The sequence below is a fragment of the Heterodontus francisci genome, chromosome 10, assembly GCF_036365525.1.
Source record: "Heterodontus francisci isolate sHetFra1 chromosome 10, sHetFra1.hap1, whole genome shotgun sequence".
NCBI classification, from domain to species: Eukaryota; Metazoa; Chordata; class Chondrichthyes; order Heterodontiformes; family Heterodontidae; genus Heterodontus; species Heterodontus francisci.
In genome coordinates, this window is record NC_090380.1 from 93,667,099 (window position 1) to 93,690,544 (window position 23,446).

General features: G+C 41.4%; 1 protein-coding gene across 1 annotated transcript; it reads left to right on the plus strand.

The window, feature by feature from the left end:
- Nucleotides 1-60: 60 nt before the first annotated feature.
- mis18a (MIS18 kinetochore protein A) lies at nucleotides 61-23,103 on the plus strand. Its single transcript, XM_068040015.1, has 5 exons — nucleotides 61-293; nucleotides 16,999-17,062; nucleotides 19,193-19,315; nucleotides 21,086-21,185; nucleotides 22,546-23,103. The coding sequence occupies exons 1-5, from the start codon at nucleotides 110-112 to the stop codon at nucleotides 22,624-22,626; spliced, it is 552 nt and encodes a 183-aa protein (XP_067896116.1). The 5' UTR covers nucleotides 61-109; the 3' UTR covers nucleotides 22,627-23,103.
- Nucleotides 23,104-23,446: the final 343 nt, after the last annotated feature.

The following is a 23,446-nucleotide window of genomic DNA, read 5'->3' on the forward strand; positions in this document are numbered from 1 at the left end:
TTGTTCTTGTTATAAACAGATATGTGATTGCTCCGTGCGCATGCTTTTGGCCGGAGGTTGTGACGGTTCCCGCGCATGCTCAGTAGACGTCAAGTTGGCGGTTTGAAAGATGGCGGGAGTGACTGTGGATTTGTTAACGGACGATGAAGCGGACAACAGGGACTCGTGCACTTTTATCAGCGGAGACACTGATCTGCCGGTGGTTTTCTTGTGCTCTCAGTGTCGGCTGCCGGTGGGAGACTCGCTGGCCTGGGTCGGAGCAAACCCGAAGGAGAACATGATCTACCTGAGCAGTGAGTAGGGGGGAGAGGCTTATACGGTGAGGGATGTGCACTGTAGATAGGGATATACAGAGAGGTGTGCACAATAGATCGGGATAGTGAGGGATATACAGTGAGGGGTGTGCACTGTAGATAGGGATATACAGTGAGGGGTGTGCACAATAGATCGGGATAGTGAGGGATATACAGTGAGGGGTGTGCACTGTAGATAGGGATATACAGTGAGGGGTGTGCACTGTAGATAGGGATGGGGAGGGATGCACAGTGAGGGCTGTGCACTGTAAATAGTGTCAATTTATAAAAACTAAGAGTTCTGTGTGCCTTTAAGAGATGGAAAGGGGGATTTCTGTGAACACTGAATGCTGACACTTGGTGTTTGAAGTGCAGGCTGTGAAACTTGTATCCAAGCAACCAGAAAGATTTATGACTGTCTTGTGACTTGGTTGTTGAACGTTTAGTTTCACTTTTGGGTTGAAAAGCCAGTTGCTGCTGGAGACCTGTGTTTGCAGACCAGAAAAAGATTTCTTCCCTGAAAGAAAGGCTTGTCTCTTTTTTTTTTAAAAAAAGGAATCTTACATTGGAGTTGGGGCTGTGTTTTGCCCTGGAGAGAGAAAAAGACCCAGAAAAAGTGCTCTCTGTGGAGAAAGGCTCCTTTGTTGAGAGGAAGCCCTGCATTGTTAAAGGTAGAAAAATTCCTATTCTCTCCAGTCTCTGGAAAATCTCTGCCTCAAGAGTGAGTCCTGTTGCCTTTTGTGTTTTGGGGAGAACCTGAAATCAAGAAAGTTTCTACTGTTAGACTGCTACTTATTGCTACATGTTTGCTGAAAAATCTGTGTGACACCTGCTGCAGATGAATTGCGTTGAACGCCTACCCATCACAGACTGTTCATTAATCTCACCTGGAGAGACTTCGAGTGGCATCTGACAATTCAACTCTGGGACACCTCACCAATCTGAAAATATCCTACCAGGCTGTGACAGCTAATTATTTTATTCTAAGAAACCGTTACAACGCAAAATACACATTTTCCGGGTGAACCGATTTATGAATGTATGTGTGTGTGCATGAGGGTTAGGAGGAAGAAGTTATAAAATCTTTCCATGCGTATAGATTTATGTCATTATCGTTTAAAACTTGGTTTATTAATCATTTTTTGTTGTTTAAAGAAACCTGGTTTGGCGTGCTTTATTCTGGGGGATAAATAAAGTGTAATTTGGCTATTTTCTGGTAGGTGAGGAACTTTACTAATATGCTGTGACCTGTGGAGTAGTGGGACTGAACTAACAATAGGGATGGGGAGGGATGTACAGTGAGGGATGTACACTTAAATAGGGATGGCGAGAGTGATAGTGAAGGTATATGCACTATTTACGTTGCGCATCACCTCTCTGTATATCTCAGGGAAGAAAGAAACAGGAACATACAACTTGAGAGTCCTATGCACAGTGATGAGGTTTGCACTGTACGCAAAGTGAAGTTTATGAAGGTTTACTACTGGTACAGTCTGAGAGTTAAACATTAAAAAGACTTTTATTCAGATACGCAAGTCTTCCAAAGTGGGAGGATAGGTTGATACAGCTGTGATTTCCTTAATAGTAAATAGGATCAAGGATCCCGTGTAAGTAGAAGTGTATTAAAAAGGCAAATCATTGGTTAGGTTTCAGTTAGAATGTGATGTCTATTTTGTGTACTTTGTTTTAAGAAGTATGTCAACACCACAGAGTGTGTGCGGAAGAGGTTTCCTAAGATGATAGCAGGCATGAGAGTCTTTAGTTGGGGAGAGAAATGAGGCTCTTTTCACAGCAAAGGTGATTAAGAGGAAATCTTAAAGGTGTTCAAAATTCAGATTTTTTAAAAATAAAAAATCAGAAACAGCTATTGTCACTGGTTGGTAAGTTGGTAATTTAGTTCACCATCCAAAAATGAAGGAGTGGTTAGAATTTTTTTAAAGCTATTGTGGCGCAGTGGTTAGCACCGCAGCCTCACAGCTCCAGTGACCCGGGTTCAGTTCTGGCTACTGCCTGTGCGAAGTTTGCAAGTTCTCCCTGTGACCACGTGGGTTTCCACCGGGTGCTCCGGTTTCCTCCCACAGCCAAAGACTTGCAGGTTGATGGATAAATTGGCCATTGTAAATTGCCCCTAGTGCAGGTAGGTGGTAGGAGAATGGGTGGGGATGTGGTAGGGAATATGGGATTAATGTAGGATTAGTATAAATGGATGGTTGTTGGTCGGCACAGACTCAGTGGGCCGAAGGGCCTGTTTCAGTGCTGCACCTCAAAATAAAATAAAATATTACGAAAACTTCATTTTTCTTAATATTTTATTTTTTAAGGACTTGCGTTAAAACTGAAAAGATTCCAGGGATTTGTTTTTTTTTACCAAGTTCACCAATAGGACTTGAGATGTGGTTTGAAAGCCACTTGTGCTGGAGGCCACCTGTGATTTGGGCTCAGAAAAGAGCAGAACACTTGGTGACCTGGGGAAAACTGGTTACAGAGAAGCCACATGACAAGGTTTGTGGAGGTCAGGAGGTCGACTCTCTGTTTGGGGTTTGGACATTGTTTTCAGTTTTAGTTGTTGTGGTGTGAACTATTTGAAGACAGTTGGTGTTTTCCTGCCAAGGAGAAAAGAAATCACCCGGCTCATCACCTTCTCTACCTTTTTGAAGAAATCCTGCCAAGATCCAGTGTGGGGAAAAAAGTCCCTGGTGCCGTATAGCTCCTGAGAAACTGAAAAAAAAATCCTGCAATTCAAGTGTGTGCTGGTGGAAAAACCTTGATGCCACATTTCTCCTAGAAAGCCTACTTGAATAATTCTCGACATCTCCAGAATGGACTACTTCTGAAATGATCCCAGTGATCCATTTCCATATACCCAGATGCCAGACCAAAAAAAGGGACAACTGACTTCCTTCCATATCTTCTTTTTTTGTCAAGAATTAGCAGGTATTTGGCCAAAGTTGTTTTTTTTTTGTCTTTTTTTTTGGTAGTAGACCTCTGAAGAATGAATGTTTTTTTTTCAGTGTGAGTTTGTAATTGGTGAATTTAAAAAGGGAACTTTCATATTTCAATTTGTGTGTTAATGTTTTGCTTCATTAGTAGTTATGTCTTGTTTTAGAATAAACTGATAATTTTGTTGTTTATTAAAGAAACCTGGTTGGTGTATTTTATTCTGGGATAAAAAATGAGTATTTGATTGGCTGTATCGGAACTGGGTAAACATTTAAATAGATGTTGTGACTTTTGGAGAAGTGGAACTAGAAAAGACAGTTCACGCATCCTGTTTCGGTCGTAACAATAGGGATTTGGTATTCCTTACCAGAAGCAGAATCTATAATAGCTTTTACAATGGATGGAGATAAATATTTGAAAAAGAAAAAATTAAATGGGTATGGGGAAAAGGCAGAGGCATGGAACTAAATGGATAGCTCTTTCAGAGTACTGGCATATGCATGATGGGCTGAATGGTCTCGTATGATGTCAGATTTCATTGAACAAGCGAAAGACGCCCAATATACATAAATACATTGAAGGATTTGCTATTAGTATGCATTGTGAGTCAGAAACCAAGCAGAGGCACAAAGAAAAAGGAGGACTCGCACAGTGGTAAGTAATTTAAACACTGATTATTAGTTACCATATTGTTGGAGAGGAACAGGTAACATCTTGGAATAGGGGATGTTGTACACAAATATGTGTCCTGTGCGAGAGAAATAGGAGACATGCATATACCAAATGATAAGGATTTACTGGGGATGTCATCTTTGAGTAGGGTCCTACCAAATTCGCAGCCATGAAAAATGTGTTATGGGCTGTGAAATCTTGGGTCCTCTATGAAATTGGCCATTTTATGAACTTTGTGCATTTTATTCATTGACATGAGGCTTGCCTCGCTGATTGGCGCATGGAGGGCTTCTGGTACAGTTTTGAGAGTATTGGGAGACAATTAAGAATGCCAGAATGAGAATCAAAAATGCTGCAACGATTACTGTAGCACATCGAGTGAAAGAGTTTGGCAGCCAAATTGGATCACACCATGGGCAATGGTTCAGTCCAAAAAGCCATTGCAGCAGAAAGAGAGCATCCGACACCACACTGCTAGAAAATAAATGTGCAAAAACAATGATTTCATCTCTTAATAAGTCAATAGAGAGCACAGAATCGTTAACTGGTTACAATTGAATTTGTGGATGCTTTTGCAAGCGTCAACATAGCATTGGAAAAACATGATCACCCAGAGCTGCGGGTATTCATTCATCATCATGTGCAAAATGGCGGTTGCTTGCCAAGTCAGCATGGATTTACGAAAGGGAAATCATGCTTGACAAATCTACTAGAATTCTTCGAGGATGTAACGAGTAGAGTTGATGAGGGGGGGGGCCAGTGGATGTGGTTTATTTGGACTTTCAGAAGGCTTTCGACAAAGTCCCACATAAGAGATTCAAAGTGATTACTGACAATGCAGCCGGCAGCTTACGTCATCGGACTGCGCCAATCTGCGCGCATTGGTTCCCACCCTCTGCGCGTGCGCTGCGTTCAACAGTGCCAGGACGGGTTGGCGCTTACACTGATGACGTTATCGCGTAACGCGGGCAGATGGTGGGGGGGATCCGGACCGGAGAGAGCAGGGGTGGGGGAGGGGAGGGGGTCTGGGGAGCGGGTAGAGAGCGCGTGCGGCGAGAGCGCGGGCGAAGAACTTGCTGGTGGCGGGTGCGCTCCCTTCCTTCCCCTGGCCCGCTCGCTCCCTCCCCTCCGGCCATTGTGTGCAGCCATGTGTTTAGGTTGCCATCGTGTGATTATTTGAGCAGCGCCATCTTTAATCCTGGCAGCTGCCTGATGTCACAGACTGTGACGTTTCAGTGGCACAGGCTGTATTTGCGCATGTGTTATTGCAGCGCCACCTAGTGGTGGCATTGTTAGCAAACACAGAGATTAGCATGTAAAATTAAAGCGCATGGGATTGGGGGTAGTATATTGTGATGGATAGAAAATTGGTTGGCGGACAGGAAACAAAGGATAGGGATAAATGGGTCTTTTTCCAAATGGCAGGCAGTGACAAGTGGGGTACCGCAGGGATCGGTGCTGGGACCCTAGCTATTCACAATATACATTAATGATTTAGACGAGGGAACTAAATGTAATATCTCCAAATTTGCAGATGACACAAAACTGGGTGGGAGGGCGTGTTGTGAGGAGGATGCAGAGAGGCTTCAGGGTGATTTGGACAAGTGAGTGGACTAATGCATGGCAGATGCAGTATAATGTGGATAAATGTGAGGTTATCCACTAACTAAGAGGGGGGAATATGCAGCGAGACCTGGGTGTTCTCGTACACCAGTCGCTGAAGGTAAGTATGCAAGTGCAACAGGTGGTAAAAAAGACAAATGGTATGTTGACCTTCATAGCGAGAGGATTTGAGTACTGGAGCAGGGATGTCTTGCTGCAATTATACAGGGCCTTGGTGAGGCCACACCTGGAATATTGTGTGCAGTTTTGGTCTCCTTATGAGGAAGGATGTTCTTGCTAGAGAGGGAGTGCAGCGATGGTTTACCAGACTGATTCCTAGGATGGTGGTGTGGAAGTGAGCAGAAAGGCATGGCACTATGCTTAATGGGAAATATAGCCAAGTTAGGAATAGTAGCTTTGCTGAGCTTTGATTTTAAGTGGCAGAAACCACAATGAAATAGTTAAAAGTAAAGGCAGAGCGTGTGAGACTGTAAAGACTAGCTGACACTGGTAATTGCAAAAACATCTGTTCTTTATGGCCTGGTTGTGTGACTCCCTCTGGTTTGGAACAAATGGACTCCTGTGAATCAAATGATGTCCATCCCTGTGTGAGTGATAAGGAGTGCTAGGCCCCTCTTATCTTCGTGAGCTGCCACTACTTGTAGCTGCAGACTGCACGAAACACTCGAATGTAAACCTAATAGAGATAGCAGGATGCAGAACTCATGATCCATGTAGGGAGTGAGACCAGCATGGTTATTGATGATTCCTATGCTCTTGCTAATTAGCTTGCTAGTCCGCTTTCTTTTATCTTGCTGGTACAAAACAATATTTTATTAGTAACAAGTATGTATTGAGAATGGAATGTATTGTACCCTCAGTAAAAGATGTACTGCATGTCACCACGTGGGTGAAGTCGAATTGTACCACACTGATTGGTTAAACAAGGAGGTGTAGCATGAATCTTAATGTATAAACAGTAGTACCTGTATCACAAACTTCACTTACTCTGGGGGGGGGGACCCGACAGACCCTGGTGGAGTCAGTGCCGCTGTTCTCAGAGTAAGTCCGCTGGCGACTGCGCAAATAAAGTAATTGATTTTACCTACACATCCGACTCGGTATATTTACTGAAGCAGACTGAAGGCAAAAAGAACTCAGATTAACAGTGGGACTGATGTATGAGGAGAGATTGAGTCGGTTAGGATTATATTCGCTGGAGTTCGGAAGAGTGAGGGGCGATCACATAGAAACCTATAAAATTCTAACAGGACTTTACTGGGTAGATGCAGGAAGGATGTTCCCAATGGTGGGGGAGTCCAGAACCAGGAGTCATAGTCTAAGGATATGGGGTGAACCTTTCAGGACTGAGATGAGGAGAAATTTCTTCACCTGGAGAATGGTGAGCCTGTGGAATTTGCTACCACAGAAAGCAGTTGAGGCCAAAACATTGAATGCTTTCAAGAAGGAGTTAGATATAGCTCTTGGGTCTAAAGGGATCAAAGGGTATGGGGAGAAAGCGGGACCAGGTTACTGAGTTGGATGATCAGCCATGATCATAATGAATGTGGAGCAGGCTTGAAGGGCCTAATGGCCAACTCCTATTTTCTATGTTTCTAAGGGCAAATAAACTACGACAGAATTACCTACTGAAAATTTTTAACTATGCTTTGTGAGAAGATGAATTCTCAATTTAACTCATCTGAGTCTTGTGCATTATTTGTGATGAGTCTGCTGATTGAGCAAGACAACTGTGTGCTGTATGTTTTGTTTTGTACATCTTCAGCCTTCCGAGACATAAAACCAGGAAAGCTAACAATAGTGTTCGCACACTGCGTTCACTTAGAAGCCGTTAACCTCTTGGGAAACTGTGATGTAATTATCAAAACCAATTCAAGATAGGCTGCAGATTTCAGCAAAACATCTGCCTTCATTTGTGACAATGCAACTTTACATGACAAAAACCTTTCCAATCTGTGCTCGCAAGGTGTAATGTCTGATGCTGTCCATATTACACGTAATGTACATATAATGGACTGAATCTTTCCAGGTCGCTACCGATCTCGGCGGCGAGCTTCAGAAATGGTGGGGCGCACACGCGAGAATTACTACACGAAGCCACCCCTATTTATTTAGTGCGGCAGATCATTTACATGGCTGGGGCTGACGTTACTCCCCCCCCACCCCCCCGCTCTCCACCCCCCGATGACATAGAGGGGGCGGGCGCTCAGTCCCCGCAACAGCATCCAGCACCACTGTGCAGGCACCAGCGCCATTTTTAAAGGGCTTCCAGCCCTTCATTTTAACTTAAATTTTTAAAGTTGCAGGACCTGTAAAATTAAAGTGAAAAATTTAATAAAAGTTTCAATCCCCTCTCCCACCTCCCAAATGACTAAACAATTTATTAATTGCCCTCTTCCCCCAATAAAACTTACCTTGCTATCCCGACCTCTTTTCTCTTTTCCCCCCCCCCCGTCCCCCATGTTTCTAACCTTTGACCTTCATCCCCTTCCCACCATTCCTCCACCAATTGCAATACTTTTCCTCGCTTCCCCTTCCTAACCAGGGTTCCGCCTCAGATCGCCAAACGGAGATCCAAAGGCGTGGGAGTTCCGGCAACCGACCGGAATTTTTAAGCGAGATGACTGTTTAATTCTTTAATTATAATATGTTAACATATGTAAATTGTGATGTCGCCGAGTGGCGGAGAGCCGCCACAAGGCCTTGTGCTGCTGGTAATATGAGGTGGGGCCTTCCCGGCGTCTAAGCCTGTGGCGGGCCTCACCTGGAGGTATTTTCCTGGCCCACATTCCCCCCCCACCCCCCACCTCAGCCCCGCCACAACCCCAGACATCGGGGGCCCAGTAAAATTCGCCCCATAATGTCTCTTTTCAGTGAGCTGTGGAAAAGCAATTTTGGGAAAGTGGACAAACTGGTCAGCTACATTAAAAAGATTTCCAAACATTGCCTTAGCTGCATGCTTTGATAAAGGCAACACATAGTAAATGTGGCTGAAATTGGGGAACAAGACATCGCCCTTTCTCCAAAACCGGTAATTACACATTGAAATTCTTGGTTTCGGGCAGTACTACTCAGATATTGTCTTAGAAGAGCTCACACTGGCACTGAAAACACAGGTATTAAGAGACATTGTAACCCTTCTAAACGACACTCAGCGTAATGAGGTTGTTTGTTGCCAAGAATGCTATACGACTGATGGATTTAGCCACTTGGTTTGAATCTTGACATGTCGCAATCCACAAAGCTTACAATAAAGTAATGGATACACTGTTTTGGGCTGAAGCACAGTCAAACGAATGACACTGAATTAAATGCTTGTGCTCAACTCGAGTTTTCTTGTATGACAAAGAAGCTCAAATAATATTACTGCTACAGGTTAGAGTCAAGCAGTGAAGATAAAGCTGCTTGGAGGTTTCAGTTACCTCCAGCGTTCCTGAAAGCTGTGCATATCTTTGACCCTGCACAAATACACCTATTGAAAGTGGATTTAAACTTGTTTGTGATTCCTAGCTTTGACAAGAACTGTAGGTTGGAGGTTCTTCCTTTACTTAAAGCATTGCAAAAGAAGCAGATTGTACTTTGTCTGTGCTGCAGTTTTGGAACTCTGGAATGCAAAATCCCCCACCTTGCAAGGCTGATGGAGCGCTGTCTGACAATTCCGACAAATTCTGTGGCGGTTGAGAGCTGTGGCTAAACACAGTTCACAGTGCAGAGACGGGGAATGAAGGAAGAGACAATTGCAGGTTACTCCATGCTCCTGTTCAACCATTGACTTCAGTGAGTAAAGAATGTGACTCGTTTCTTGTCAGCTGTTTACGGGGTACCGATGCTTCTGGCATGACAGAGGTGAGGTAAGAGAGGAGGGGGAGTTGCACTATTGATTAGGGAGGACATCACGGCAGTACTTGGAGAGGATATCCAGGAGGGAATGTCCACTGAGGCCATATCGGTAGAACTTAGAAATAAGAAAGGGGTGATCACTTTTATGGGATTATACTATCGGCCCCCCAATAGTCAGAGGGAATTGGAGGAGCATATATGTAGGGAAATCACAGATAGGTCTAGGAATTATAGGGTTGTAATAGTAGATGATTTTAACTTCCCTAATATTGACCGGGACTGCCTTAGCGCTAAGGGATCAGATGGGGAAGAATTTAAGTGTGTCCAGGATCGTTTTCTGAAGCAGTATGTGGATGGTCCTACTAGAGAAGGGGCTACACTCGACCTCCTCTTAGGAAATGAGGCTGTGCAGGTGGTTGATGTGTCAGTGGGGGAGCACTTTGGGACCAGTGACCATAACTCTATTAGCTTCAAGATAGTTATGGAAAAGGATAGGACTGGTCTTCAAATTGAAGTCCTAAATTGGGGGAAGGCTAATTTCGATGGCATCAGACAGGAACTCTCAAAAGTTGTATGGGAGAGGCTGTTTACAGGTAAAGGGACGTCTGGCAAGTGGGAAGCTTTTAAAAGTGAGATAGGAAGAGTTCAGGGCCGGCATGTTCCTGTTAGATGGAAGGGCAAGGTGGCAAGTTTAGGGAACCTTGGTTGACGAGGGATATTGAGGGTCTGGTCAGGACAAAGAAGGAGGCATATGTCAGGTATAGGCAGCTGGGATCAAGAGTCCCTCGAGGGGTATAAGGGATGTAGGAGTACACTGAAGAAGGAAATTAGGAGGGCAAAAAAGAGCCATGAGATTTCCCTGGCAGATAAGAGAATCTTTTAGGATTCTCCTTTATATCAGTATATTAAGAGTAAAAGGGTAGCTAAGGAGAGAGTAAGTCCCCTTAAGGATCAGTGTGGTAATCTATGTGTGGAGCCACGGGAAATGAGCGAGGTCTTCAATGAATACTCCTCGTCTGTATTTACCGTGGAGGTGGTCATGGAAGCTAGTGAGTTCAAGGGAGGGAACAGCGATATACTGGAGCATATCAACGTTACAAAGGAGGAGGTGTTGGAGGTTTTGAAGCGCATTTAGGTGGATAAATCCTCAGGGCCTGACTAGATATATCCTAGGATGCTTTGGGAAGCAAGGGAGGAGATTGCTGGGGCCCTGGCAGAGATTTTTGTATCATCGTTAGCCACGGGTAAGGTACTGGAAGACTGGAGCATAGCTAATGTTGTGCCTTTATTTAAGAAGGGCAGCTGGGATAAGCCAGGGAACTACAGGCCGGTGAGCCTTACATCAGTGGTGGGAAAGTTACTGGAAGGGATTCTGAGAGACAGGATTTATATGCATTTGGAAAGGCAAGATCTGATTAGGGATAGTTAGCATGGCTTTGGGCGTGGGAAATCATGTCTCACGGATTTGATTGAGTTTTTCGAGGAAGTGACCAAGAGGATTGATGAGGGCAGGGCGGTGGACATTGTCTACATGGACTTTAGCAAGGCCTTTGACAAGGTCCCACATGGTAGGCTGGTCCGGAAGGTTCGAACACGTGGGATCCAGGGTGAGCGAGCAAATTGGATACAAAATTTGGCTTGGTGATGGGAGGCAGAGGGTGGTAGTGGAGGGTTGTTTCTCACATTAGAGGCCGGTGACCAGTGGTGTGCTGCAGGGATCGGTGCTGGGCCCTCTGTTTGTCATATATATTAATGACTTGGTGTGAATGATTAGTAAGTTTGCAGATGATGCCAAAGGGGGCATGATTAGTAAGTTTGCAGATGATACCAAAATTGGTGGTATAGTGGACAGTGAAGAAGGTTGTCTCAGGTTACAACATGATATAGATCAACTGGGAAAGTGGGCAAGGGATTGGCAAATGGAATTTAACGCAGACAAGTGTGAAGTGATGCATTTTGGGAAGTTAAACCAGGGCAGGACATATACAGTGAATGGCAGGGCCCTGGGGCGTGTTGTTGAGCAGAGAGACCTTGTGGTGCAAATACATAGTTCCCTGAAAGTGGCAACACCGGTAGACAGGGTGGTGAAGAAGGTGTATGGCATGCTTGCCTTCATCGGCCGAGGCATTGAGTCCAAGAGTTGGGACGTCATGTTACAGTTGTACATAACGTTGGTTAGGCTGCATTTGGAGTACTGTGTGCAGTTCTGGTCGCCGCACTCCAGGAAAGATGTGATTAAGCTAGAGAGGGTGCAGAAAAGATTCACAAGGATGTTGCCTGGTTTGGAAGGTTTGAGTTATAAAGAGAGATTGGATAGGCTGGAACTGTTTTCCCTGGAGCGAAGGAGGCTGAGAGGGGACATGATAGAGGTATATAAAATTATGAGAGGCATAGATAGGATAGATAGCCAGAGTCTGTTTCCCGTGGTAGGGGTGACTAAAACGAGAGGGCATAGATTTAAGGTGAGAGGGAGGAGGTTTAAAGGGGATTAAAGGGGTAAATTTTTCACACAAAGAATAGTGGGTATCTGGAATGAGCTGCCAGAGGAGGTGGTGGAGGAAGGAACAGTAGTGACATTTAAGAGGCATCTTGACAGGTACTTGAATGAGCAAGGCATAGAGGGATATGGAATTAATGTAGGCAGGTGGGATTGCTATAGATTATCATTATGGTCAGCAGGGACGCGGTGGACCGAAGGGCCTGTTTCTATGCTGTATGACTCTAATAGTTTTTGAGTATACAATAAATGTCATTTGAAACTACAAACCTCCCTTGTCTTTTTTTTGTTTTAAATAGATTATTTTCATGATTTGTTGCGACACTGAAATTTGATTTAAATATGTGAAATTCGCAATTCTTAAAATGCTGTGACTGTGAAGTTTGTAAAATTTGACTCTGAATTTGGTAGGGCCCTCTCTTTGAGGATGGAATCGAAGAGAAAGAGATACAGTTTATTTATGTTGTACTGCTATCTTCCAACTTGTTCAGTGCTGAACAATCAACTGCATTTTTAATATTCACAAATTTAATCTTGTCTTGTTTAATAGATTTTGTATCCAATTGAATAGATTGACTTATGAGAAACACAAAACTAAAATCAGCCTCTAAATTCTCTCCTAATTTGGCTGCTGCTTTGGCTTAGTGCAGAATTTTCCTTGAGTTGGAAAGTCTGACTATTAAGGAGGAACAGGTGAAAGTCATAGATGCACAGTGATAATTACATAGAGTGAGCATTTACTGGTAAATTAATCGGAAAATCACAGCAAGGAGTGTTTACATGTTGTATACTGTATGAGGGAAAAGACAGGAAGATACAAATACACTGACAAATTGTGCTATTCGTTAGCTGTTAGAAAGTGAGACTCTAAAACTAATTGAAAATTTACTGTAAAGAGGAACCGGGGGTACTTGTTTAGAGAGATGCACGTAGTGAGAGAATCCTTCTGATCTGAGCACTGAAACACACAGTCCACTCAATACTGGGTTTATTTGTCTTTGCATACCATATCAGTGCTGTCTTGAGCACTAATTTTACATCTCTATAGCACAGCAATTAAACAGTTTCTTATTCTTGTATTGATTTTGTGAAGGAATCTGGCCATTATAAGGTTGAGTTACTTTCCTCTGAATTAAAGAATTTAAAGCAGAGTTCATCTGCCTGCAGGTTTCATAGGCATGCCTGTAATATGCCCCTGTAGTCAAGGATTCTTAACGCCCTGTGGTCAAGGCAACAGCACAATTGTCTCTTCCTAGAACACAATGACAGGTTCTGAACAACAGCTCCAAAAAGTCATGAGCATCATCACCTTAGTAAGGCGCTGATAATATAGGTTTCATAAATAATCATTGTAAGTTATCACAGTTTTAACAATGGACAACATGATTTTCTACAGATGGACTTGAATTACCTGTCAGCTGAAGCCGGGAAACTAAGTTATAATCTTAAAACACAATTGGGTGACGAGGTTTACTGCCATTTGTAACTTCCAGTGTCTTGCTGGCTATAAGGATGTATTGATCAACATCTCTGCTCACGGTTTCCTGCTGGCTCAGCCTTTTCTTAAAATCCACATAGTTGATTTCTAGTTAGAAGTTATTTGGGAGATAGAAGGGGACGAACCTAATTGCAAAGAGGTAACGCCACCATAAAAAAATTAGTTATGTAGCTTGGAAACGGTATAAATATTGGAACCACACAGTGGATCTTTAGATTTGTTGTATTCACTCTGTTTTTCGCATTAAAGATACTGGCTATTGGGATGCGGCAATGATAATTCTCCCCTTAATTTGGATAGAGGTATCTCGCTAAACTCTATCTTTTTACTCGGGGATTTAAGGTAAATATTACTTTAAATGTTGATAGATATCTTAAATATTTTACTGTGACATTATTTAGACTTGATTGGATTCTCTACTAGGAACGAAATTATATTTTATTTTCCTAGAATTATTGTCATTGTGATTGACTTTCCACAAAATGTGAATTGAATGTTCGGTTGTTTAGAAATTCTATTGTTTCGTAATCTTCTGTATCCCAAACACGAGAACCCATCTCCATATGCTCTTGAGTGGGGAAGTATGTTATTGAGGAGAGATGCCCAGACCCTTATAATATCCGGGTTGTTATAATCTGGCTAAAACTTGTTGTTAAGGCTATCTGGAGGACTGTAATATTCTCTGCTGGTTCCTTTCCTTTGGGGAGATTTAGATCAGTCCTTTAGACCCATGCAAGTGTCTTTAGGATCTGCCTTTCTCAACCTTGAGTGAAAGTGATCATCTGAGGAGTACGCCTGATCTTCGATGGTCCCAAAAAGGGGCTAGGATTATAATCCACTTCAATTTCTTCAAATTTTGGTGATGATACAGTGGCTTTTTGGGATGAACACAACACTACAAATACAGCATATAATGGCAAATGCACATCTGCATGCTGTCAGAAATCACCTGTAACAGAAAATCTCACAACCAAAGGGAAGAAAAGACATTCAGATGCCAGTTTGGCTCGTTTAAGACTATCTGCTCCAGGAGACCTGGCTCCCAATAGCTCATAATTGACATTTCAATGACAGCTACTTATTTATATGGCACCTTTAACATAATATCTCAAGGCACATCACAGGAATATTACAAAGCAAAGTTTGACACCGAGCCACATTAGGAGTTATTTGCTCAAAGTGGTAGGGTTTAAGGAGTGTCTTAAAGGAGGGAAGTAAGATAGAGGGATTTAGGGAGGGAGTTCCAATGCCTAGGGCTGAGGCAGCTGAAGGTATGGCCACCACTGGTCGAGCAATTAAAATTAGGGATGCTCAAGAAGCCAGAATTATGAGTGCAGATATTGGGGAGGGTTGTGGGTCTGGAAGAGATTACAGAGATGGTGTTGGGGCGAGGGGTGGGCACGAGGCCATGAAGGGATTTGAAAACCAGGATGAAAATTTTACAATCAAGATGTTGCTTGACCTAGAGCCAATGTAAGTCGTTGAGCACAGGGGTGATAGGTGAGCGGGTCTTGGTGCAAGTTAAAATATAGGCAGCAGAGTTTTGGATGACCTCACATTTATGGAGGTTAGAATGTGGGAGACCAGCCATGAGTGAGGGTTTCAGCAGCAGATGAGCTGAGACAGCATGAAGTCAGGCAATGTTACAGAGATGGAAATAGGCAGTCTTAGCAATGGTGTGAATATGCGGTCAGAAGCTCGACTCTGGGTCAGATATGACACGAAGATTACAACAGATGGAGTCTTTAACTAGGGAATGGGGTTTGGAGTGGGGACCAGAAACAATGGAGTGCTTTTTTGAGGAAGGGGCTGGTGATGGCCAATTTAAAGGAGTGAGGAACAACACCTGAAGAGAGAGAACTGTTAACAATATCAGCTGACATGGGGATTAGGAGGGGAAGTTGGATGGTCATCAGTTTAGTGGGAATAGTATGGAGGTAGCAGGAGGTGGGTCTCATTTGACTCCATGAGGTCAGAGAGCCCATGAGGGGAGAAAGTAAAGAAACTAGAGAAAGATGCAAGTTCAAGGCTCTGGCAGCGGGGAACCTTTTGAGGAAGTTTGACCAGGTGGGCTAGTAGAAGGGAGGGACGTGGCAGAGGCAGCTTAGCAGATGGTCTTGATCTTAGTGACAGAAGTCCATGAGCTCCTTGAACTTATTGTTGGAGGTGAGGGTGGAGGAGACAGGGGAAAGGCGTTTGACAATACAGTGTACAGTAGAGAAAAGAAGCCAGGGGTTATCTTTGCATTCCAGGATGATGCTGGAGTATTGAGAGTAGCAGAAGAGAGCAGGACCCAATAATGCTTTATGTGGACCAGCCAGATCCAGCTGTAGATGGCTAAACTGTTGTCAGCCTTATCCTTTTAAGTCTGCATCCCATGGACTTAAGAGAGCAGGGATGAGTGCTGTACTGGGCGAGCAGCCAGTGTGAGAGAGAGAATAATGGTTTTATCGAGGACTAGATTTTCAGAAGTGGAGGTGAGGGCATGGTTGTGCAAATTGGTAACTGTAGAAATGTTGTCGCGAACGGAGGGCCAAAGCCTAGGCAGTTGGGATTTTGGAAGTGCAGTTGTAAGTGAATTAGGGGATACTTTTATTTCCGGGGGGGGACACAAGGAAGTAGGATTGGGGTGTGGAAGGGGGGTGTGGGTGGATAATAGAAGAACGTGATCAGAGATGGCCTTATCTGTGATTGATACTATGGGAGTAGTGGGACTCCGTGAGATGGCAAGGTCAGGGGGGTGGCTGTGAATATGGGTTGGGGAGTTTGTGGAGAGAGGGTGGTAGAGAATGATGATTTTGAATGAGAGGTGAGGGGGTGGAACAAGGTGAGATGCTGAAAGGAGGCGAAAGTGCCAGAGGAGTAGGGTTCAGGCCAAGGTGAGATTTGGTGATAAGGGCCACACCACCACTGTGACGGTCAAAAAAGACATATAACGTAGAGCACTTTGACAAAGGCACCCCACCAGCTGAACTTTAAAAATTCCAAAAGATACGGGTCAAGATTACCTGTCCAGTGCCATTGATGAATTACGATGGTTTTAATTGACATCTGAGCATATCATCAATATACTTTCTATATTTAAAAAATTCTAAATACACTTGGAGTCAGGATTCTTGCCAGTTTTCCTTCTATTGAAATTATAGGTATTAAAATGTTGAATATAACATAATTTGCAGGAATGTACTTGCTCAGAAGGCAGAGTTTATGTTCTTGCTAATAATATTATATGCTCGATGTTATGCCATCACTTAGAGTCACTAAGCATTGATAATTTTCCCACATGTTTTAATACAATGCAACAGTTTTGCATGAATTCAAATTATATTGATGCAAATTATCATAGAGAGGTTTTTGTCTCATTGTTCTCTGTTCTATCTCCATTTTTGAAACCGAAGGCAGAAATGAAGCACATAATTTATTGAAGTGATGCACTCCCAGGTTATAAATGTGAGATTTTACAGATTGAATGAATGGGGATAGATCCGCTTAATTTGAACTCTCTTTTTGTATTTAACTGGTTGAACAGACAAGGTGTTCCTAGATTATGGCCTTCTGTGTGGTTTGCTGTGCTTTATGAATATTGTGCCTGTATTTTGAACTTTATAAACTAATAACTTACTGCCCTATTATAGGTGTCACTAAAAACATCCATGTAGACAAAGAACAGAAGATAGACACCGGAGACGAGTCCGGTTGGTAAGTATGTAAGATTGATGAGTGCAATTTTTTGAGCTCGCCATTGAAGGTTAAATGAAGAAAGATTTGATTCGATTCTATTTTCTTTTCTACTCCTTATACAATAGATAATGGCCCAGATTTTGGGGTAGAAATAATGGTGAGGTTATTGGCACTCACTGTTCTAGAGTAAATCGGACAGCAACTTCCAGCATCTGCACGTGTGCAATTAAACATGCAAATTGGAAAATTGCTGTCCAAGTTGCCCTGTTCCTCCACAAGCTTTTCTACACTGGCATGTTGCCAAGACATTTGCCATTCAAACACATGAAGGATGTGAAGTTGGGGTCCTTAACCACTTGATGCCCAATGAACTCACTAGAAAAAGTTAGGCCTTGTCCATTCAAGTGTAAGTGAATTTTTAATGGCATGACAAGTCTCAATTACTACCAAATTACCTTACAGGCCCTAAAAATTTACTTTTAGAAGTGTGGAGTCTCATTCGTTCTGATTTCTGTTTTTGTTTGAGATTGTATAACATTTTTATCAAATTGCTTTTTCTTTCAGTCTCATCCTTTAATCTAATCCCATATTTCTTTCCTCCTCTTTATTTTGCTTTTTGTACATAATTTTACATTAAATTAAAAAAACTTCCACTTACTGTGTCTCAGTAAGGATTCTTCAATCTGGTTGATGAGACATGCTGCTTACACAGTCCCATGTCCCCTATAGAGGGCACTGCACTGAAATTGATTTCTAATTACTGTAAGCTGCACAGAAGATCACTGAAAGTCTGTGGGCAGCTGTAAGTTTAATGAATGGTGAACACCGTTCGTTTACTGCTGATCACAAAATCTGGGCTAATATATCCCATCTTGAAAGTTCAATGGATGTTTTTCAGTGACTTTTCAGCTGGAATCTGTGTGGTGTTCCCTTATGGCACTGATAAGTTAGAAAGTTCAAAAAATTGTACTGATAGGCTTAGACATAATTATGAACAAAATGGCACTGGTACTTCAACCTATTTTACTGGGCAGTGAGTTCTAATTTTCTTCACTGAGAATTTTCCATGAAGGAATATGTCATTCTTCTAGTGATTCTAGTGAGCCTGTGCGCTAAACATGTGTTCTCAGTAGTTCCACAGGCTCTCATCCTTCTAGTTCCCATTAAGTTCAGACTTTACAGTCTTTATTTATCCCCAATACTGACATAGAGGTCGTTGGTCCTTGCATTACACTTTTTGTACTTGGGTTGTGTTGGTTTCCTTTGATCAGATTTTTAAAAAAAACTCAACCACTGCCTCTCTTTTTAGGATACTAGCAAATTTCAGTAACACCTTCAGTATACATTCTTTGATAGTTGGACGCCTAGTCACTTTTTGTGGCAACAGAATGGAAAGTCCAAATCTGTAAATGGATTCAAATACTGTAAATAATGCAATATGCCATTCTGTGTTGTGGGTGAGGTGAATAAAAAGTCAGTTGCCAAAATATGATGCAGACAATATTTTGGGTTTCTCTAAACATATCCATACAGTTAATCACACATCCTGTATAAATTACAGTAAAACAGGAAGTACAAAAAGATGGGTGGTCCAAACATAATAGTAGACAATCCAATGTAGGTCAGATTGAACAATAAATTCAGCTTTTCCAGCATTGTCAACATCCAGCGAACATTTTAAAAAAAAAAATAGACACTATATTCTAACTGGCCTAACCCATGATTTGTAGAGGTTTAGCATTAGAAAGCTGGGGCTTTTAACTCTAGAAAAGTATCAGAGTTCAAGGAGATTTGATTGAGACCCTAAATAATGAAAGGATTAGTCAATCCATGTGGATAGGCTATTCAAGGTAGATAGGTTAGGGAAAACTAGGGGACATAAGTAAAAGTTCCATAAGCTTAGAACTGGATTAAATAGTATGTACTTGGATTTCTGGAATAGGTTGCTAGCATTTGTTGAGTGTAGATTCACAGCAAGCAATTCTCTTGCCTCTCCCAGGAGACAATGTGGTAGGTGGGGTGGGGGAAGAAAATGATTTGTAGAAGTCACACTATGATGGTATATGACTGGCTTGAAGGGCCAACTGATCTGTACTTTATTAATATATATTTATATTTCTGTAGTAACTTTATTTTCCCTCCTTCCAGCATTTATGTGTTGTTATCCTGTAGTGGCTGCTCTCTGTTACTGGGTAGAATGTACATTTGCACTCCAGTCCACCTCGACTTCAAACGGAACATATATTGCTTGGCTGTGGCCTATATTGAAAGGCAAGTATGTAAATTTAAAAATGTCTCCAGTGTACAATTTGCCCAAAGCATGTGAAATCTATCTAATGCAGAAATGATGAATTGGTAGAGCAGTAAAATTAATTTCGACTTATAGATAGATATATGCTATATCTAACAGTTTGTCAATTTATAGAGAATTCCAAATGACTCCAATGAATGGTCATTTGCCAGTGTTGCTTAGTTAATACGAAGCATGTTACAGGTATGAACTATTGATAAGTTAGAATTTTAAAGGTAAAAAATGTCAATATTGCCTTCAATATTCTTAACCTTGGATGGATTGTGAATTCATAAGACAGTAGCCAATTAAAAATGTGATGCAAATCACTTTTTTTGGTCAGCTGATTGTTTGGTACATATGAAAGCCCATTGCCATTTGCAGGAATCCCAAAAGTTACTGATAAATCCATACAAGTAGTGATTCTGCTTTTTTAAAATGGAATCTACATACTCTCCTTTCAGGACAAGCCCCACCTATCTAAGCTCAAAGCTTAAATGCAGGTATTTTACTTCTATTTCCCCCCTCCCTTTAAGTCGTTGTGTTCGACCAATAATATTTCTAGTAACATATTTCCCATATAGGCTGGTTCTCAACAAAGGCACATTGTGAAACAAGGTCAAGAATAGATTTTGCAAGTCAATAATCATTGAGACCACCAAACTTGCTCTAACAGTTGTATCACTAAAAATATGATGACCTTTGGAGCGGGGGAGGTGGTGGGGAAAGAAGAAGTGCCATCTAGTATAGCATTAAGCCATGATGATCCAGAAATTCTGGGTTAAATTCCTGCTCTGTGCTGAGTTAGTTGAGCTCAGCTAGAACACCATTTGGAATGATACAAATGGTCTCAGTGCTCCTGCAAAAGAAAATCTTAAGGGTTCCTGCTTCCAATTGTTGTGCAGAGGCCTGTGCTGAAAACTATACAAGTCTGCATTTCCAACAAAAGAATTGGTCAGGCTCTGCTGTAATTCTTTGTGGTCAAAAAAATCTAATGACCCTTGGACAGGTACTGGAGGGTGACTGGTATTGTAAAACCAGAAGAAGAATTAATGCCTGTAGAAGAGTGGAAATTGGATGATAAAGTAGTAATAATTTTGAAGAAAGAAATAATTTGCATCTATTTAGCATCTTTGTCATCCCAAGGATGTCCTGAAAGTGCCTCCTAGTCAAATAAGTACTGTTGTAATGTGAGATAGTGGGGCAGCCAATTTGAGCACAGGAAAGGCCCCTCAAATAGCAGATAATCTGATTTTGGTAGTGTTGATTGAGGGATAAATATTGTCCAGAACACCAGGAGAATTCCTCTGTTTTTTTGTGAAAATTATCATTGGATGTTTTACACCCAGCTAAAGGGGCAGACAGGGCCTCCTTTAAGGTCTCATCTGAAAGATGTAGATTTCCTCCACTACACTGTGTGAAATAGTCTACGTGCTTAAATCTCTGGAGTGGTTCAAGTTAGATTGCTGCTACTGAACCAAATACAAAACAGTGATCTTCACGAATATTCACTTAAGCAAGTATCAAGTGCACTAAAAAGAAATAGTCACTTAGAACAGAGAGATTAAAACTCTTTTTTTAATTTCTTATTAATTTGGTGATATAAGATTTGGAAGATTCCAAGGAAGTGACTCCTAAGAGGAGTGCATTTATCTCAGTATATAAGTTATATCTATAAGCAATAGTTAGCTAATTTATCTATGATTTTGTTTTTCAAGTTGAAAATGATGATCTTTATTTTATTTCCATAGTTACGTCCTTGGCTCCACCATAAATGCAGAATTTGTGGATGAGAGAAAAAAGCCAGTAGTACTCGAAACTCAAGTTGAAGTCCTTGAAGAACTAGCAAAGGTAATTTTGTGTGGTTCGATCTTCAGATTCAGTGGATTAGCTTTGTGTTGCAGAGTAAAAGTTTAGTTGACTGTATGAATTATTTGAAGAAAGTAATTTTATTTTGCACTTAAATTGATTATTGAAGAACAGTTTTGAAGTTTAGGCCCTATAAAATGCAGTTGTAAGGTGTATTTAATTTTGTTAGAATCGTAAAGTATTACAGCACGGAGGGGGATTGCTTGAGCAATCCAGTTAGTCCTGCTCCCTGCAGTTTTTTTTAGTCCAATTCACTTGTGAAGGCTTCTGTTAAATCAGGCAGTGCATTTCATATCCTAACCACTTTTTACATTTAAAAAAAAAAAAAATTTCCTCATGTCGGCTCTGGTCTTTTTGCCAATCACCTTAAATCTACAATTTCTCGTTATCAATCCTTCAGCCATTGGAAACAGTTCCTTTTTATTCAGGAAATGGTTGATTTTAAAGCAGCTGATAGGAAGGAATTATTCTTGGAAAAAGTGGATCAACTGTGTACAATTTCTTTAGGAAACTGTGTTTGAGTATTGCTATGGCCTGCATGCCAAAAGAGGTTGCATTGTCTTGGGAAGGAAGTGTATAAGCTAAGGTCTATCAGCCAACTTTTGTGGCATCCATTATGGCTGCATTTTAGACATTAACTGCAAACAATAATAATTATTTGCAACTTGTCAGCTGTAAAGTTTAACTTGGCAAAAGGTTCTATTACTAATTTATTTTAATGCATCGCCTACAAAATTAATTCCTGGATTTACCTTTGGGACAAACATGGCTGATCCCCTGTTTTATTTATTTTGAGATACAGCATTGAAACAGGCCCTTCGGCCCACCGAATCTGTGCCGACCAACAACCACCCATTTATATTAATCCCATATTCCCTACTACATCCCCACCATTCTCCTACCACCTACCGACACTAGGGGCAATTTACAATGGCCAATTTACCTACCAACCAGCAAGTCTTTGGCTGTGGGAGGAAACCGGAGCACCCGGCGGAAACCCACGCGGTCACAGGGAGAACTTGCAAACTCCGCACAGGCAGTACCCAGAACTGAACCCGGGTTGCTGGAGCTGTGAGGCTGCGGTGCTAACCACTGTGCCACTGTGTTATACAAAAAACAAAGGTTTGCACTTCTAGATCTGTGCCTAGATTTTCATTGAGCTTAATTATTAAATTAACCTTTGAGAACCAGTTTCTAGAAAAAAAAGTTAAAATATCTATGGGCAAAATATTGCCTGCATATTTTGTTCTGGTATTTATTTTTATGACGTTATTTCATTACATTTCGCATATTATAATGCTGTTTTCAAATGAGACTTATGTTAAAATTTTCCTTCCAACAGTCCCAAACTGTGCTGAATCTGATGATTGCAAGACTGGCTGTTGTTGAAGAAAAGATAGAATCATTACAGAATGAGGGATAATTCTAACAATTATTACATTCCAATATTTATGCTAATAGACCACATTTTGAAGACATTAGCATACAACAGATGTCCAAGCTTGGAGAGTTCCAAGCAATCTTTCGAGATGTTCGTTCTTTTTTCTGATGTCTGGTGGTGTATGATGGCTTTTGTAGTGCAAAACCACAAACCTTGGCTCACATTTGTCAGATATTGTATATGATGTGCATTGTGCCAGCTGCTGAATGTAACTTTGAATTTTAGTCCGATTATGTTTAAAAATCTATGGTTAATCAAGATTACCTGTTGTAAAATTGTATCATAAGTAACCTTCAAATGATATATACATCTTGTATCTGTTTAATTAAAGCTTAAAGAGATGCAGTTTCTAACCATTTTGTCTTGGTCCATAAATATCTTGCTAAAATTGTTTCAATTACAGTTCGTTATGTTATGTTAGTGTATAATCAGGTTAATGTGAAAAATAAAGCTGTTTGTATAGTCCTGTTGCATGCAAGTTATTCTAATTATATACATTCTACAATATTTATATTTTATTTTTTCAAAGGGAAATTGGGCACAATATTAAAATGCTCTTCCTGGAAGCAAGGTTACACCGTGACGATAATTCCCCTTTAATTTTGAGCAATCTGGGGGTTAACTTAAAAAAAATGTTTTTTTAATTCAAGTTTCATGTGAAGTGCTACTGTATTATCAAACAGTTAAAAAGACAAGCTATATATGTTTTACTTTCAATTTCATATTAAATACAAAGATAATGTGTATTATGCAGTAAACACATACTTGTAAAGTTGCATTCAACAATACCATATGTTCTCCA